The sequence below is a fragment of the Papio anubis genome, chromosome 4 (assembly GCF_008728515.1).
Source record: "Papio anubis isolate 15944 chromosome 4, Panubis1.0, whole genome shotgun sequence".
Taxonomy (NCBI): Eukaryota; Metazoa; Chordata; class Mammalia; order Primates; family Cercopithecidae; genus Papio; species Papio anubis.
This window is the reverse complement of record NC_044979.1, coordinates 144194095-144212809: the sequence shown is the minus strand read 5'-3', so window position 1 is coordinate 144212809 and position 18715 is coordinate 144194095. Positions and strand designations below refer to the sequence as shown.

Genomic DNA, 18715 nt, shown 5'->3' with positions numbered 1-18715 from the left:
CAAAGCTTACCAGCTCTCAATTTTTAAAAATAAACTTTGAAATTTTAGAATAGTCTCAGATTTGCAGAAAAGATGATGAAGCTTAGAAACATTATATGCTAAGTGAAAGAATCCAGACCCAAGGCCACATACTGCATGACTCATGTCAGAGGCGTGGGAACCAGAGCAACTCCATCTTGAATAGGGGTTGGGTAAAACCAGGCTGAGACCTGCGGAGCTGCATTCCCAGGATAGGCGTTCTTAGGGGATGAGACAGGAGGTCAGCGCAAGGTACAGGTTCAAGATACAGGTCCCGAAGATGCTCCTGATAAAACAGGATGCTATAGAGAAGCTGCAACCACGGTGCAGCTTCTGCACCAAGACAGCAACCACGGTGATCTCCAGTCATCCTCGCTGCTCATTAGCCGCTAATTATCATGCATTAGCATGCTAAAAGACACTCCCACCAGCGCACTGACAGTTTCTAAATGCCATGGCAACGTCAGGAAGTTATCCTATGTAGTCTAAAAAGGTGAAGGACCCTCAGTTCTGGGAAATCTTCATCCCTTTCCTAGAAAACTCATGAATAATCCACCCCTTGTTTAGCATATAATCAAGAAATAACTATAAGTATACTCAGTCTAGCAGCTTATGCTGCTGCTCTGCCTATGGAGTGGCCATTGTTCTTTTTCTTTTTTGTTTTGAGACGGAATCTTGCTCTGTCGCCCAGACTAGAGTGCAATGGCACGATCTCAGCTCACTGCACCCTCTGCCTCCCGGGTTCAAGTGATTCTCCTGCCTCAGCCTCCCAAGTAGTTGGGATTACAGGCACGTGCCACCATGCCCGGCTAATTTTTGTATTTTTAGTAGAGACGGGGTTTCACCATGTTGGCCAGGCTGGTCTCGAATTCCTGACCTCCCGCCTCGGTCTCCCAAAGTGCTGGGATTATAGGCATGAGCCACTGCACCCGGTTTTTTTGTTTCTTTACTTTCTTAATAAACTTGCTTTCACTTTATGGACTTGCCCTGAATTTTTCCTTGCTCGAGGTTCGAGAACCTTCTCTTGGGGTCTGGATCAGGACCCTTTTCTGATAACACATGAAGTATCCACAAGAGGTGTAGCCACAGAGGCAGAAAGTGGGTTCGTGGTTGCCAGGGCCTAGGGGCAGAAGGGAATGGGGAGGCATGTTTTCCCCTTGGGAAGTGACAACAATGTTTTAAAACTAGACAGTGGTGATGGTTGCATAACACTGTGAACGTGCTACTTGCCACTGAATTATAACTTTAAATAGTTAACTGTATGTGAATTTCATTTTAATTTAAAAAGTGGTGACAACTGAATATGCACCAAGCATAACTGGTATATTAATAGTAACAAGTCAATGTCAGTTTTCAGGTTTTGCTGCCGTGCAGCAGTGGGAGAAGTTGGTGGAGGTACACGGGACTCTGCTATTTTTGCAGCTTCCTTTGGATCTATAATTATGTCAAAATAAAATGCTTTTAAAACACAAAAACAGGCCGGGTGCGGTGGCTGACGCCTGTCATCCCAGCACTTTGGGAGGCCAAGGCGGGCAGATCACCTGAGGTCAGGAGTTTTGAGACTAGCCTGGCCAACCTGGTGAAACCTGGTCTCTACTAAAAATACAAAAATTAGCTGGGCGTGGTGGCGGGTGCCTGTAATCCCAGTCAGGAGGCTGAGGCAGGAGAATCACTTGAACCTGGGAGGCGGAGGTTGCAGTGAGCCGTATTGCACCATTGCACTTCAGCCTGGGTGACAAGAGTGAAGCTCCATTAAAACAAACAAACAAACCCAAAAAACAAAACACCCATAAGAAGTGTTACTTTTCAAAGTGTTGTGGATTATCTGGGGCCCAGCTGAGAAGTCGTTCTGTTCTACATAGGATCCCACTACGTGGGATCACTCGTGGGACTGCATTCGCCTGGATGCTCAGCATACAGTGGCAGCCCTCAAGAGTCCTGCACCTCAGCTGGGCGCTTCAGTGGCCAGGGGCTGGCTGGGCCTCCCGGACTTCACGGGGCCTCCCTTCGTTGGGTTGAAGCCAAGAACTTCCTTCCATGGATGCTGAGTTCCAGGAGCATGAAAACAGAAGCCAAAGGCCGTTGAGTCTGGCTTGGAAGTCCCAGAATATCACTTACGCTGCATCCTATTGTTCGGAGCAAGTCAGAAGCTCGGAGAATATTGCAGAGAAGAAGAGAGAAGCCCCTTCTCTTTGTGGGAGGAACTGTTGGTGGCCACTTTTGGAAATGCCTTGCCACTGTCTTTCCTCTGGCCACTACAGTCCACACCCCTCCCACATAAAAAATATACGCAACCCCCTTCCACTGTAAGGCATCAAATCCGAGTCCTGGGATCTGCACCAGGTCCAGAAATGCAGATGGTCCAGAGCTGTGAGACACTCTCAGCAGTGCTAACACACACGCTGTGGGAATTCTAGGAAAAGAAAGAGAACAAGGCCAGGCACGGTGGCTCATGCCTGTAATCCCAGCACTTTGGGAGGTCAAGGCGGGCAGATCACTTGATGTCAGTTCGAAATCAGCCTGGCCGGCCAACATGGTGAAACCCCGTCTCTACTAAAAATACTAAATTAAAATTAGCCAGGCGTGGTGGCGTGTGCCTGTAGTCCCAGCTACTCAGGAGACTGAGGCAGGAGAATTGCTTGAACCTGGGAAGCGGAGGTTGCAGTGAGCTGAGATCGCACCACTGCACTCCAGCCTGGGTGACAGAGCGAGACTCTGTCTCATAAAAAAATTAAATAAATATTTATATATTTATAAAAGATATGAATATATTACATATAATATATAATATACAAATTATATAAATTATTTTATATATAACATCTTAAATATATATACATACACATTATATATATATATATATATTTATCCAGTATTTTTGGAACCTGGCAGTGGTCGCCTTTTGGAGCCAGGCGCAATGGGGTGCCGCACACAGAACTGGGCCGGACGCGCTGCACCTCGCAGTAGCGCACACCAGGGGGCAGCGTGGGGCTGCACGAGGCCCAGGGCCTGGGACGGACCCAGGACACCAATTTGGGGACCCCGCGCGGACCTCTGTCCCCGTGAGGGGAGCATCTGCAACTGACTGGCCGGGACCCTCTTCCCCAGGGTCTTTCTGTTGCTATCAAAGATGACCCTGGGCCACCAGTTCCACCACAGCGAGGAGGGCGTGGAAGCCGCCCGCACCCAGTCCGCGGAGCTGCTGACCCCGCTGAAGATGCCCAACTACCCGCGCTGTCACCGCGAGGCCGGTCCTGCGCACGGTCAGCTGGCTGGTGGAGAGGGACGCCGGCCTCCTGCCCAGGTTAGGGCCGGAGGGCGAGGATTAAGGGCCTGCGGCCACCAGCCTGGTATTAGGGCCAAGCTGGTGGCTTTCTTAGGGGAGAGGAACTCGGGAGGGAGCAGGAGTCCTGGGAGAGGAGGCAGGGCCCAGGCTGGGCTTGGGAAAGGCCCGTCCACTTTCCAACCCCTGGGTGTCTAGACCTTTCTCTGGGGCCTGTGCTGAGCAGCGGGATCAGAAGCCCAGTGGCCTCTGTGCCAGGTCTGGTCTCTGCTCCAGCTGTGAGGGGCTCCTGGAGCTGCTTCCGGCAGTGCCCTGTGTCTGGGCGGGGCGGGGGCAGGGAGAATCGGTTCAGATGATCCCCTGATAACAGCAGTTGCTGCATTCCCCCGTGCCGGTGGCAGGCAGAGGCCACGGGCAGCCCCTGCAGCCCCTCCGAGCGGCCCACGCCTGCTACCCGAGATGCGACCCCAGCAGGTCACCCTCTAAGAACGGGAAAAATAGTTTATTGAATCCGTACTTCTCCATTAAAGTCTTTAAACATAAAAGCTCTGTAACAAACATCACAACGTCGCATCATCTACCATATAAATAAAACCTACACTGAGATGCATGTTATCAACAGGCGTGTCCCCAAGGTGAGGCTCCCCACCTGGGACCCGACTTGGTCAGTTACAAAACAGGGATGAAGGCGGGAGGAAGCCCCGTGTCACCGGGCAGGACCGGGCGCCGGGCGTGTGGGGGTGTCCTCGCAGTCCCCCTAGGGGGGTGTGCGGAAATGGATCTTCTTGGCTGTTTCCACGTCAGACTTGGCAACCAGGAACCGCATCTTCTTCCCGCCATGACGGATCAGGTCCACGGCTCTGAAATCCACGCCAGAGGTGGGGGTTGGAGAGGAGGGCACCAGGGGAGCCCCACAGGGTGCAGCCGGGCCTCTCCTGCTACCCCAGGTCCCCTACCCTGAGCAGGGCGTCTGGGAGGAAGGGTCGGGCGTGCATGCGATAGGGGTACCTCAGGTAGCCAAGGCCCAGGAGGCTGCTGCCGTTCACCTCCAGGATACGGTCCCCTAGCGACAGGCGCCCATCGGCCGCTGCAGGGCTGCCCGGGAGCAGGGTCTGGATGTAGAGCCCAGGGGCGCCCAGACGTGTGTGCTGGGGACAAGCAGAGGCCTCAGAGCTCTGCAGGCCCCTGACTCTCACTGTCCCCAGCGAGGACCCCCGCAGCCCCTCCCTTGGCACCTACAGGCCCCTGCCTGGCATCCAGCCAGGCCCACTCATGGTTTCACGTGTCCCTCCAGAAAAGCAGTGGACACCACAGTCCCCACAGGCCCAGGACAGACCCCAAAGGCTTGAGGACAGAGGCAAGAGACAGCAGGCCCAGGGGGCATGGCCATTGGATAGGCCAGGTCCTCCGTCCCAGCTGCAGGGACCACCCCACTCTCCTCCCCGAAGGCCTTCCTGTAGCCATGTGGCCACGCAAGCTGCAGCCAGGCTCGCATGAACGGCAGAAGCCAGGCAGCCTGCACGGGGGTGGGGCGGGGGTCCTGGGCCTCTCACCATCCCGTCGATCAGGCCCATCCCCAGCCCAGAGGGGCCTCGTTCCAGCTCCACGGTGAAGACGTAGCAGAAGTCCTCGGTGCTGGAGCTGCGACTGGACGGGGCTGGAGGGGACTCGTCCTCAGGGGCTGCAGAGTCTCCTGGGTGGGGGCCGGGAAAGGTGGGTGGGAGTGAGGCGCCAGGAGTCAAGATGAGGAACAGAATGTCCTGGCCTGGCTGCCTCTGCAGGAGGTTAGGGACAGGACGGCCTCCTGTGGCTCCCAGGAGACACTGTTCAGGCACAATGTGACCGGCGACCCAGACACTAGGGTCAGGGTCTGCCTGTGAACGACACCCCCACGTCCCCTGAAGGAGCACCTCAGTCCCCGCCCCTTGCAGCCCCAGGACACTGGCCCCTCTGGGGGACAGCTGTTTTCCGGCTCTGGGGCCCCAAGTGGTTCTGTGCTGCCTCCTCAGCAATCTCTGCGCTTCGTCCTCCTCCTCCCTCCACACCCAGATGTGACCATGTGCACCCCAAGGGTTCCCACCGCTGACCAGACTGGGACCCCAGGCCCTAGCCCAGCCCAGCCCAAGCACCTGCCCTGAGGGCCACCAGCTTCTGCCCTCTCCATAATGGCGATCCCGCCGCGGGGGCACTTGGGTCAGAGACGAGCTGTGCCCGAGCAGGTGGCCTGCCTGGGACCCCGCTCTGCCAAGTGGCCCCAAGCCACAGGGGACACTCTGAACTCTGCACACGCACCCAGGACACTTCACTCCTGCAGGGCACACCCAACCCCCTCACACGGGGCCAGGGCCACTTGGGCTGCCGCACCCTCAGTGCCCTCCCCAGCCTAGCCCGGCTGTGCACGCACACTCATGCACACATACACTCACAACCATGCACACACGTGCAAGCATGCCCATGCACACGTGCACTTACAGCCATGCACACACACCCATGCGCACAGATGCACACACAGTGCACACCATGCAGACACCCAGGCACACAGAGATGGACACATAAGCACATCCACGCACGCACCCATGCACACACGCACCAGCACACCCATGCACCTGTGAACACACCTATCCACACGCACAAGCACACAGGCACACACAGGCCCTGCCCCAGAGGGCTCCAGCTCCACCTCCTCCCTGAAGACCTCTGGGTTCCCCTTCAGCACATCCTCTCCACTGGCTCAGACATCCCTTCCTCCGCCTGGTGCAGGAGTGACTCTGAGCCGCTTTCTAGACCCTCTCTCTCCGAGATCACAAAGAGTATCTGCCCAAGACATGTCAGCGACTGAGCAACCGTGTGGCCCAGCTCCTGGGGGGCTGAGCTGCCCTGAGTCCTCTCCATCTGGCCCCATCCCAGGTTGCAGGTGTCTGTGGGGCAGGTACTGAAAGCCAGGACCCCAAGGGTGGAATGACCCCAGGGGACCGGCCATCATGGTGCTCTGTGGGTCTGGGGTGGGTTCCCGCTTGAGCACCAGGCAGGCCTCACCTTCCAGAGCTGCGCCCCGGAGGCCGCTGGGTCCGTTCCTCTGCCTTTCTGGGAGCACTTTCCCGCAGGGGCCGCCAGACTCTGCCCAGTCGGGGTCCCCAGGCTCAGGGCCGAGTGGAGTGCTGGGAGGCGTGAGCAAGCAGGACGAGTCCGTGTGCGGGGGGCCAGCCTGGGAGCCCCCACGGCTGGGTTGCCTTCCAGGGGGTGCCTGTGCCCAGGGAGCCCCCCTCAAGGGAAGAGTACGCTCTGGGGCAGCTTCCCGGGCTGCTGGGCCAGGGTCCCTGGAAGCCAGGGGGCAGCTCGGGGCCTCTGGATGCCCATCAGGGATCGCGTGGTGCATACCCTGGGGAGAGGAAGGGTGACAACTCAGGCAGAGGAGAGGTGGCCCGATGGGCACAGCACTTGGGCAACTGGGCAGCCTGCAGGCAGAAGGGCCGCCAGGCTGTGGGGGCAGAAGTCAGAAAAGGACTCCTGGCAGCCTGTGCAGCCTGAGACGTGCAAGAGGCAAAGGGCTTCCCCGCCATCGGTAAGCACGGCCTGCGGTGGACCAGGACTCCCGGGGTTCCCAGAGCTCTGGCCTGCTGTCCCCAGCCCAGCTCCCAGGCCCTCTCCTGTCCTCTTGCACCTAGGGGCACGCTGTCTGGGCCCCTTCCCCGGGTACCTTGGGGCACGCTGGATGGGTCCCCTCCCCGGGTACCTCGGGGCACGCTGGCTGGGCCCCCTCCCTGGATACCTCAGGGCACGCTGGCTGGGGGGCCCCACTGCCAGGGCTGCCGGGGCTGGCTCTGCTCCGCAGGCCCCACAGAAAGTGGCGGATGTACAGCAGGTGCTGGTAGATGCTGTCGTCCAGGCAGTCGGCTTCCAAGTCCACCTGGAAGCCCTCGCTGGGCAGGACGATGGGTGGGGGGTTCTCGTAGGACTCTAGGACATCCTCTGTGGGGCAGAGAGGATGCCCATGATGGCCACAGGAGAAGCTGCCTCCCTCGCCAGGCCACCCTGCCCAACGGTGTGGGAACCCAGGGGCCAGCAGATTGAGCTCTGAGTCCCCTGACCTATGGACACAGGAGGCTGGGATCCTGGCCACAGTAACTGGACCCACCCTAGGACTCATCCCTTCTGAATCCTCGCTGACCACCCGGAGTGACGTCCGAGCTGCTCAGGACTGAGAACAAGGCCTTGTAGCCAGGAACCCTCCAGCCCCACTGAGCGGCTCCGCACTGGGTCTGTCTCTGCCCCACTGGTTTCTGATGGTGTCCCCGGGTAACTGGAGCTCCCCCAGCCCCACTGAGCTGGACGCAAGCTCTCCCAGGTGCTGCCAGGGCCGGAGCCGACTGCCTCCCTGCAGGAATCACGGGACCCAAACGGCCTGTGTGCGGGCTGTTCTCTGTCCCCTGGAACGCGAGCACTTTTCAAGCGACAGAAGAGCGCGTGCGTACTGAGCTCCTAGCCCCCAGCACAGAATTCAGGCCACAGAAATGAATCAATGAGGAGGGAGGACTTAGAAGGTGTCAGGTGGAGCCAGGGGTCCTGTTCAGAGATGTTCTCCAGGCCCAGTGCCAGGTGACCGGGGGCCACGGAACGGCATCCAAGGCCCCATCGCCTCTGTGTCTCCCACCATCCTGTACTCTGTTTTGTTGATGTGTTATACATAATGCAAATGATGGAGATGTGTGTATAATCTCACATTAAAATGCACCCCTGGTGGGCGCGGTGCCTCACACCTGTAATCCCAGCACTTTCGGAGGCCCAGGCAAGCGGATCACCTGAGGTCAGGAGTTCAAGAGCAGCCTGGCCAACATGGTGAAACCTGGTCTCTACCAAAAACACAAAAATTAGCCAGGCGTGGTGGCATGCACCTATAATCCCAGCTACCTGGGAGACTGAGGCAGGAGAATCGCTTGAACCCAGGAGGCAGAGGTTGCAGTGAGCCAAGATCGCCCCACTGCACTCCAGCTTGGGTGACACAGCGAGACTCTGTCTCGATCAATCAATCAATCAATCAATAAAATGCATCGTTGGTCAGGCACGGTGGCTCACGTCTGTAATCCCAGCACTTTGGGAGGCTGAGGTGGGCGAATCACCTAGGTCAGGAGTTCGAGACCAGCCTGGCCAAGATGGTGAAACCCGTCTCTGCTCAAAATACAAAAATTAGCCAGGCGTGGTGGCAAGCACCTGTGATCCCAGCTACTCCGGAGGCAGGAGAGTCGCTTGAACCTGGGAGGCGGAGGTTGCAGTGAGCCAAGACTGCGCCACTGCACTCTAGCCTGGATGACAGAGCGAGACTCCGTCTCAAAAAAAAAATAAATTAAAAAAAGATAAAATAAAATGCACCCCTATGTATGTGTGTACACATATATATGCACACAGACCCCTCCGTATGGACACGTGTGCGTGCATGTGCACATACATGGCTCACGTGCTCAGGGATGCTTCCCCACGGCTGTGTGCTGCCGCTGCTCCCTTCCTGGGCAGCCACACAACACGGGGAGGCCCCATCCTCCGGCTCCGTGAGGGAACGAGGGGGCCTTGGACCTGAGCCTGGAGTCTGGAACTTGGGCATGGACTCTCGGCTCCTTGACTCCCCCACGGAGGAGTTCCCTGGATCCCCAGGTGGGGGAGGGGGCAGGGGGTCCTCCCAGTGGAGGCTTCTCTAGGGAGGTCCCCAGGAGAGAGGGCCCCCACACTCCACTTCAGATGGGATGAGAGCGTGCTGCCTTCAGCCTCAGGGCGAGTCTCTGGAGTCCCCAGCCCTCTCCTGCCCTGGGGCAGAGCTTACCTGACCTGAAGGCCTCAGGGCTGTCCTGGGCCCCCGGCTCCCAGGTGCTCACGGGGCCCATGGCCGAGGCCAGCTGGTAGTGAGTCAGCAGTCGGTGCAGCTGTGCTGGGCTCAGGGCGGGGAACGCGGCCCGCAGGGCTGTCCAGCTCATCTGGGTGACAAGAAGGAGCTCATGGTCACAGGTCTCTGGGTGCAGACCCCAGCCCAAGGAGGGATGGCCTCCATGGGTAGCCAGGGGTAGCCAGCTGAGGGGTCCTGTGGTCTTCACTCCCACCAGGGACCATCTGTGAGAGGGACGGTGTCACTGCAGCAGTTCACCCCTGGCACTTCCTAGGGCAGTTGCTCCAGGGAGAGGCCAGCCAGTGCCATCGGGAACCCCCTGCCCAGGGAACCCACCCCTGCCTCAAGCAAGGGCCCGCCTCACACGGCGGCCGCCAACCAGAGAAATCACTACTGGGAAATGAATAGTGAAATCAGATTCCTGCCTCCAACAGTGTAAAAGAAGTCAATCAAGTCGGCTAAAAACCTGACTGGAAGGCAGGGGCATTCATCATTTAGGTGACAGGAGGCAGGGAAAGCATTTGTTTGTTTGTTTTTTGAGACAGAGTCTCACGCTGTCACCCAGGTTGGGGTGCAGTGGCTCAATCATAGCTCACCGCAGCCTCGACCTCCCAGGATCAAGTAATCCTGCACCTCAGCCTCCTGAATAGCTGGGACCACAGGCTTGCACCATCATGTCCAGCTAGTTGTGTTTTTTTTTGGTAGAGATTTGGGTCTCACTATGTTGGTCTCAAACTTCAGGCTGGTCTCAAATTCCTGGCCTCAAGTGATCCTCCTGCCTCAGCCTCCCAAAGTGTTGGAATTGCAGGTATGAGCCACTGCGCCTGGCCCAGGAAAACATTGTAGGCAAGACAGAAAGCCTACATGTAAGGAAAGGGTGGATTCCTTCAATAAAATTAAACAGCCTCTGCGGCCCCCTGGGACCTCTGTCATCATCCTTCTGGGGTTCCCTTCCCCAGCTCCCAGCCGGTTCTTATTTTCTGGAATCCCATTTCTTCAGCTCTCTGGTTTGTCCTGTTTCTACGGAATAGATCTTCTAGTAGCTTCCCAAAAGGGGCGCATCGCAGGAAAACGGCTACCCTGCCTGCTGGAACTGTCTTCACCTCCACGCTGGACTGGTCATCTGGCTGGCACAGAACTCCAGGTCAGAGGACGTCACCATTCGGAGTCTTCAGGTGCTGCTTTGTCCTGTGACTCCTGTGCTGCTCGTCCAAAAGCATCCTGAGTGCAGATCTTCAGGATCCGCCTTGTACCGATTCTTGTCTGGAAGCCTGTGGGTTCTCTGTGCCCATCGTCCTGAAGTCCTGGGATGCTGAGTTTCCGTGCAAGCCCAGTCTTGGTAGCAGCTCCTGCCCGCTGATGTGCGGCTCTGGAAACTGCCTGCACCTGCCTTCCCCGTGCCCTCCGCACCTCTGCTGGCTCTTTCTGGACTCCCACTGTTTGGATGTTGGCCTCGCCGATGGGTCCCCTCTGTTCTCACCTTTGCTTCCTCTCTCTCTTTCTCTCCCATGTGTTTTTCTGCCCACATCCAGGGGCCTGGGCTGTGGCTACCAGATGTCCACACTGAAGGACAATCAGTGTCTCGGGCATCGTGTGGGAAGGACGAGGGCACAGCACTGGCCGCCCCCCAGCCTTGGCATGTCCTCCTCCAACACCGCCAGCCCCCACCACCACTTCAAGAAAGCCTCTGGTTTGCCCGGGGGTGGTTCTGTTTGATTGTGAGTTCCTAGAACCTTCTCTACTCCCACTTCTGTGCTTGGTCCAGGGTTGGTGTCAGAGGGGGCCAGAGGTTGGGGCCAATATATCAGCTTCAAGGGAACAGAACTCTCTTCCCTCCTCCTCCCTCTCCTCTCTCTCCCTCTGTCTCTTTCTCCCCTCCTCCTCCCTCTCCTTCTCCCCCTGCCTCTGTCTCTCTCTCCCCTCCTCCTTCCTCTCCTCTCTCTCTCTCTTCCCTCCTTCCTCCCTCTCCTTCTCCCCCACTCCATCTCTCTCCTTCCTCCTCCCTCTCCTTCTCTGTCCCCTCCCTTTCCTTTCCCTCCCTGTCTCTCTCTCCCCTCCTTCCTCCCGCTCCTTTCTCTCTCCCTCCCTGCATCTCTCTCCCCTCCCTCCTGCCTCTCCTCCTCCCTGTCCCTCCCTGTCTCTCTCCCCTCCCTCCTCCCTCTCCTCTTATTCCTCCCTGTCTCTCTCCCCTCCTCCTCCCTCTCCCTTTCTTCCTCCCTTCTCCTGCTCTCCTCCCTCTCTTTTTCTCCCTTCTTACTCCCCTGCCTACCCCCGCATCCCTCCGCCCTCTCTCTCTGCCCGCTCCTCACTCTCCACTCTAGTGGTCCGGGGAGTTTTCTTCCCACCCGCTGCACAGCTTTTTATTTCTGCTTCCACAGTTTTATTTTCCAAGACTCCTCTTATTCTCTCATGGATAGAATCTTATTATTATTTTATGGATACTATATATCTTGTCTTATTTTTATGAGGCTATAAGTGACTTTTTCACCAAGCTTCTCCCTGAATTGTCTGTTTCAGGAGTCATCAAACTAGGGCCAGCAAGGTCTATTTTTACAGGGCCCCCAAGCTAGAAATGGTTTTCACGTTTTTAAAGCCTTTGAGAAGAACAAAACAAAGAAGGAGATGAGACCGAGACAAAAGCGGCCGCAGAGCCCGAAGTCCTCGCGGCTTGGCCCTTTACAAGAAGCAGCCCGCGGCCCTGGTCTGCTCCTTCCAACGCCGCTGTCTCTCTGCGTCTCCTTTAGATGCTCTACTTAGGATGCGGGGCGCAGGGCGGGCGCTTCCCGGCCTCAGCGTGGGGAGGCCCGGCTGCTTCTGGAAGACCCTTGGCGCTGTCCCCCGCCTCCCCGGGCTGTCCCTGCAGACTCAGGCCTGACCATCTCCCACAGGGGCGCTCGGGCCGGGCTGCCGAGCTGGGTGAGAGGCTGGGGCCCCCTTTCCAGCACGAGGTTCCTGCCCTCAGCTCGGCCTAGTTTCCCCAGCCAGGAGAACTCCTGTTTTCAACGTTCTAGAAATATCCCCGCCCAGCTGAGCAGGGAGAGGCAGAGATCCTGAGAATCGCTGCTGCCTCCTTTCCGTGCACACAGAAAACCACACATCTGACACACACAGCCCAACCAGCTTCCCCCGAGGAACACGCCTGTGTACCCAGTCCCAAGAACAAGAACCAGAATGTGGGCCGGGGCAGCTCAGGAGCCCCCAGGCCCGTCCGGGGACCACGGCAGGTCCCGCCACACTTCCAGCCCTGCAGACACGCTCCTCGCACCCGACTCCTTCAGCTCCACCTGCCCTTTCAGGAGTATTTTATATCTTATCTTATTTATTTTTCTATTTAGAGACGGGGTCTTGCTCTGTCGCCCAGGCTGGGGTGCAGTGGCGTGATCTTGGCTCACTGCAAGCTCCATCTCCCGTGCTCTAAACGAGTCGTCCTGCCTCAGCCTCCCGAGTAGCTGGGAGCCTACAGGTTTTATATTTTTACACCACGCCTGGCTAATTTTTCTATTTTTAGTAGAGATGGGGTTTCACTGTGGTGGCCAGGCTGGTCTCGAACTCCTGACCTCAGGTGATCCACCCACCTCGGCCTCCCAAACTGCTGGGATTACAGGCGTCAGCCACCACGCCTGGCCTTATTTATTTTATTTTCTTTTATTATTTAAATTTATGGCAGGGTCTTACTCTGTCACCCAGGCTGGAGTGCACTGGCACGATCACAGCTCACTGCAGACCTCCCGTGCCTAAACGAGTCTCCTGCCTCAGCCTCCCGAGTAGCTGGGAGCCACAGGTGCACACCACCAGGCCTGGCTAATTTAAAAAAAGGTATGTTTGGAAAGACGATGTGGGGTGGTCTTGCTATGTCACCCAGGCTGGTCTGGAGCTCCTGAGCTCAAGTGATCCTCCTGCCTTGGCCTCCCTAAGTGCCCAGCCGACCGCTCAGGTGTGTCTGTGGCTCCTCCGAACCAGTTTACTCAGTCACGTTGCTCTGCCGTATTTCACTGTACTGAAGAGACCGCTTTATTCATCCATCATGTTGTTGATAAATAGAAGATGGGTTTTGCCCAGTCTGGGGCGGTTACAAGTGGTGCCACTGGAAGCATCCCTAAGCGGGCCGTGGCGAGGGACCCACAGAAGCATCTCCATCCGGGGAATTGCTCAATCAGAGCACACGCACTCGGTCAGCTTCGGCCGACGCTGCCAGACGGCTTTCCAAAGTGGCAAGCCTCATTTACAACCTCGCCAGGAACACCTGAGGGTTCAAACCACTGCATCTCCTCACCAGTGCCTGGCTTTCTTCCTTTCAACCATTCTGATGTGTTCGGTGTTTAAAATGCTGAGATTAGGCCGGGCGTGGTGGCTCACACCTATAATCCCAGCACTTTGGGAATCCGAGGTGGGCGGATCACCTGAGGTCGGGAGTTCGAGAACAGCCTGGTCAACATGGTGAGACTCTGTCTCTACTAAAAATACAAAAATTAGCTGAGTGTGGTGATGTGTGCCTGTAATCCCAGCTACTCAAGAGACCAAGGCAGGAGAATCGCTTGAACCCAGGAGGTGGAGGTTGCAGTGAGCTGAGATCACACCACTGCACTCCATCCAGCCTGGATGACAGAGCGAGACTCCGTCTCAACAAAAAAAAAAAAAAAAAAAAAGTAAAAAAATCTGCTGAGGTTAGTTTTTGCTTTTGTTTTTTAAGGTTAGTCAAGTGAAGCAATGGGAGTGGAGAAGAAATAAGAAAATCTGTAACTGGTTGTGATGAATTAGTTCTAAACACCAATGCACTCGGACCAGCCTGAAATGTGGAGAGTTTGGGCTGCGTTTCTCTGATGACGAATGAAATTGTCCATCTTTCATGCGTAATTCTTTCTTATAGCCCCTTTTCGGGTTTTGGCTTCAAGGTATTACTGGTGTTTTTTTTTTTTTTTTTTTTTTTTTTGAGACAGAGTCTCGCTCTGTCGCCCAGGCTGGAGTGCAGTGGCGCGATCTCGGCTCACTGTATTACTGGTGTTTTAAAGTGAGATAGGGTTTCCTCTTTTTCTACTTTCTGGTAAGAATTTGGGTACTAATGGTATTATTTCTTCTTTTTTTTTGGAGACTGAGCCTGGCTCTATCGCCCAGGCTGGAGTGCAGTGGGGTGATCTCGGCTCACTGCAAGCTCCGCGTCATTCTCCTGCCCCCTCCCGAGTAGCTGGGACTACAGGCGCCCGCCACCACGCCTGGCTAATTTTTTGGTATTTTAGTAGAGATGAGGTTTCACCATGTTAGCCAGGATGGTCTCGATTTCCTGACCTCGTGATCCGCCTGCCTCGACCTCCCAAAATGCTGGGATTACAGGCGTGAGCCACCGCGCCTGGCCTATTTCTTCTTTAATGTTTAAAATAATTCACCAGTGAAACCATCTGGGCCTTGAATCTTCTTCATGGGAAAGTGTTAATCAATTTAATTTCTTTTTTTTTTGAGACAAGGTGTCATTTCTGACATCCAGGCTGGAGTGCAGTGGCACAACCATCGCTCACTGAAGCCTCAATCTCATGGGCTCAAGGAATCCTCCTGCCTCAGCCTTCTAAGTAGCTGAAACCACAGGTATGCATCATCATGCCTGGCTACTTTTTCTGTGTGTATTTTTTGTAGAGATGGGGGTTCCACCATGTTGCCCAGGCTGGTCTTGAACTCATGGGCTCAAGGGGTCCTCCTGCCTGGGCCTCCCAAAGTGCTGGGATTACAGGTGGGAGCTACCGCACCTGGCCTTTCAGTTTCTCTAATGCATGCAGGACCATTCAGATTTTTCACTTCCTGTTGAATCAGTTTCAATAAGTAGTCTTTTTCTTATTTGTCCATTTTATCTAAGTTGTCAAATTTATCAGCAAAAAGTTGGTTATGATCTCCTCTTACTAATTTTTAATTTTTAATGCAGGAGCTGAGTGATGGCCTCCTTTTTCTGATACTAGCAATTGTGTTTTCTCCCTTATTCAACTTTCTATTTTTATTTTATTTATTTATTTATTTATTTATTTATTTATTTATTTATTTACTGAGACGAAGTCTTGCTCTATCACCTAGGATGGAGTGCAGTGGCATGATGATCCCAGCTCACTGCAGCCTCCACCTCCCAGGTTCAAGGGATTCCCTTGCCTCAGCCTCCCAAGTAGCTGAGATTACAGGCACACACCACCACACCCAGCTAATTTTTGTATTTTTAGTAGAGACGGGGTTTTGCCATGTTGGCCAGTCTGGTCTCAAACTCCTGACCTCAAATGATCCACCCGCCTCAGCTTCCCGAAGTGCTGGGATTACAGGTGTAAGCCGCTGCGCCTGGCCTCTTATTCAACTTTTCAAAGAACCAACTCCTGGCTTTATTGCTTATCTCAACCATGTTTGCTTCCTAGTTCACTGATTTTTAGCTCTCATCCGTCATTTCCTCTGCTTTCTTTGGGTTTGATTTGTCGTTCTCTTTCTTGCCTCATGATTATTCATTCTTGGCCTTCCTTGTAGTCTAATATATACATACAAGGCTATAACTTTTCCTCTTAAGACTGCTTTAACTGCAGCCTACAGGTTTGGATATTTTGTATCTTCATTGTTGCTGATGAACTTAATGCTGAGTTGAGTTTGGCAAGCTTTTGGTGAGGCTCAGACAGCCTCTGCTTGATCCTCACCCCAAGGTTCTTTTCTTCTCTCTCTCTCTCTCTTTCTTTCTTTCTTTTATAGTTGGGGTCTTCCTCTGTTGCCCAGGCTGGAGTGCAGTAGTGTGATCATAGCTCACTGAAGACTTTAATTCCTGGACTCAAATGATTCTCCTGCCTCAACCTCCCAAGTAGCTGGGACTACAGGTGTTTGCCCCATGCCTGCCTCTCACTCCAGTGATTCCACCGGGGGCCTGGTGTTTATTTCCCAGGGGGTCCTGGACTCGTCATCTCTGTCTCCTCTGCACTGTGAAGCCACCACAGATTCCACTCTTTTTTTCAACGCTTTTGGTTCCGTTTTAAAGTCTCTCTCCATCGCACTCCCTGGAGATTCAGAATGTTGGCAAGTGTCTTAGGGAAAAGCCGGCAATGCATTTCAGGCCCCTGATGTCTCTGAGCTTGCCTCTCGCCTGTGAGACGGCCAGTGCTGTGCTATTCCGGTTTCTGTTTCCCCACCAGTGGCCCCTGCCTGGACAAAGCCTAGATTCTCAGCCTCACACTGTCACCTGCTCCCAGGACAGCAAATGTCTCCAGGGAAAAGCAACAGGAACTTCAGGTCAGCTCTTTGTGGAGGCTCACCCTCTCCTCATCCTGCAGGAGCTCGCTCACGCCTTTCAACAGATGACTTTGTGTTTCTTTCCGATTGTGCGAGCTGTCCTCAGTGGAACTGCAGGCTCAGTTGCTCCCTTCTAGCCTCAGTGCTGGCCACAATGTCTATCAACTGTTCTTCTGTTTTAGCACCATCTTGACATCAGTATCCATAGGTACCTGGTGCCACCAATTCCTGAGCCTTTTGGTGGCTTCCTAGAAATTGGGTTACTTCTCAGGAGTCAGATTGCTTTTTTCTTTTTTGTAGAGATGGATCTCACTGTGTTGCCCAGGCTGGTCTGAAACCAATGGCCTCAAGTGATCTTCTCACCTCAGCCTCCCAAAGCCCTGGGAGGACAGGCATGAGCCACCGTGCCTGGCCGAGTCAGCTTTCTTCAATCTGCTAAGGCAGTTGCTCTTCACCCATCTGCTTTCTGCCTTCCAAAAGAGCACCGCTTTTGCCTCCTCTATGACTTTGTCCCCGTGGGTTTGTGGCATTAAAAAGCATTGCTTTACTTCTGTTTAGTGATACCATAGAAGCAAACTAAATTCACGTGTTCAATCTGCCACACGCAGGATCCAGACAGCCTCATTTTCCGAATTTTCTATAATAAATAAAAATGCTTCACTTTTTTTTTTTTTTTTTTTTTTTTTGAGACAGGGCCTCACTTTGTTGCTCAAGCCGGAGTGCAGTGGTATGATCTCGGCTCACTGCAACCTCCGCCTCCCCAGTTCAAGCGATTCGCCCTGTGGCCACTCTCACTATCGCCCTAAAGCATGTTCAGCATTTTCCAGGCAGGAGAGGAAACCATTGGCTATTTCCATTAATTACCTGTGACAACTATGTTGGGAAGGAGGGTGGTGAGAGGCCATCTGTGTTGGGAAGGAGGGTGGTGAGCGGCCGACTGTGTTGGGAAGGGGGTGGTGAGCGGCTGACTGTGTTGGGAAGGGGGGTGCTGAGCGGCCGACTGTGTTGGGAAGGAGGGTGGTGAGCGGCCGACTGTGTTGGGAAGGGGGGTGGTGAGTGGCCGACTGTGTTGGGAAGGGGGGTGGTGAGCGGCCGACTGTGTTGGGAAGGGGGGTGGTGAGCGGCCGACTGTGTTGGGAGGGGGGTGGTGAGCGGTGAGGGAGGTGGGGAGGGGCATGTCGGTTTCCCGTTGCCAAGCCGCGTTGTGACAAATGCCCACACGCCTGGCAGTCACGGCCACACAAGTGCACACTCTCACAGCTCTGTGGCTCCGCAGCTCAGCCGGGTTTCACAGGACTGACAGCAAGATGAAGGTCCTGGGGGAGGATCCGTCTCCCTGCTCTCCTGGTTGCTGCCAGAATTCAGTTCCTGCTGTTGTAGGACTGGGGTCCCGTTTCCAGACTGGCTGTCAGCTGGGGCCACTCCAGCTTCTAGAGGCTACCATACTCCTTGGCTCCTGGCCCCTCCTCCAGCCTCAGAGCCACATCCCCTCTTCTTCCATTTCTCTCCGATCCACCTTTTTGGACTCATCTGAGTGGACTGGGCCACCCAGATACCCAGGTCATCTCCGAATCTCAAGGTCCTTAATCGTAGTCACACGTACAGAGGCTTCTTTGCCATGTGGGGTAACACGGTCACGGGTCTCAGACATCTTTTGGGCCATTATCCTGCCTACCGCAGGTGGAGACAGCCATGGAATGGAAGCAACTTCACTAATTACCTACAGGAGCTTTGAGCTTTCCAGCCCAGAAGCCCAGGCCTGGCCCCCAGGCTTGGTTCGAGAGGCAGGGACCCACCATGTGGCCCCGCCCTCCCCGCCTCCCATGCGCCCCCCTACCTGGATGAGCTGGGCCCTGGGCGTGGCCAGCAGGTTGAGGGTGCAGGAGAGCTTCCGGAAGAAGTGCTCTCCAGCCGCCCCGAAGCCGGCGCTCCGCATCCACTCCAGGAGCTGCTGCAGGCGGGCGCAGGCCTGGACACCTCTGGGCCAGTGGAAGCAGCTCAGGGAGGGGCCTGTGGAGGGAGGGAGGGACGGAGGGAGGGTGATGCCTGGGCTGCCCTCCCCGGGGGACACAGACATGGGTCTGTCCCCAGAGCCTGCCCTTCCCGGCTCTGGGCCACTGAGGACATCGCAGCTTGATGACAGGCAGGAGACCTTCCCTCAGCTTCCAAGGCAACTGACCAGCCTCGAACCCCTCTCTGGAGCGGGGGTGTGGTGGGAGGTGAACGTAGCAGGGCAGGGTGGGCTGTGACAGCCACTGACTCCACAGAGCAGCCCCTGGCTGGGACCTTCTCCCACCCCCACACACATG

The 18715-nt window shown here is 55.4% G+C and overlaps 1 protein-coding gene across 2 annotated transcripts in view; it reads right to left on the bottom strand.

The window, feature by feature from the left end:
* Positions 1 to 3784: 3784 nt before the first annotated feature.
* RADIL (Rap associating with DIL domain) overlaps positions 3785 to 18715 on the bottom strand; it is an 81972-nt gene continuing 67041 nt past the window's right edge. For both annotated transcript variants that reach the window (XM_003895678.2, XM_009202539.4), the window contains exons 9-15: positions 18244 to 18416; positions 9114 to 9264; positions 7071 to 7270; positions 6338 to 6680; positions 4855 to 4994; positions 4310 to 4449; positions 3785 to 4161 (exon numbers count right to left, since the gene is read on the bottom strand). In XM_003895678.2, the coding sequence (XP_003895727.1) occupies positions 4059 to 4161; positions 4310 to 4449; positions 4855 to 4994; positions 6338 to 6680; positions 7071 to 7270; positions 9114 to 9264; positions 18244 to 18416 (1250 nt within the window). In that variant the 3' untranslated portion in view covers positions 3785 to 4058. The remainder of the gene's footprint in view (positions 4162 to 4309; positions 4450 to 4854; positions 4995 to 6337; positions 6681 to 7070; positions 7271 to 9113; positions 9265 to 18243; positions 18417 to 18715) is intronic.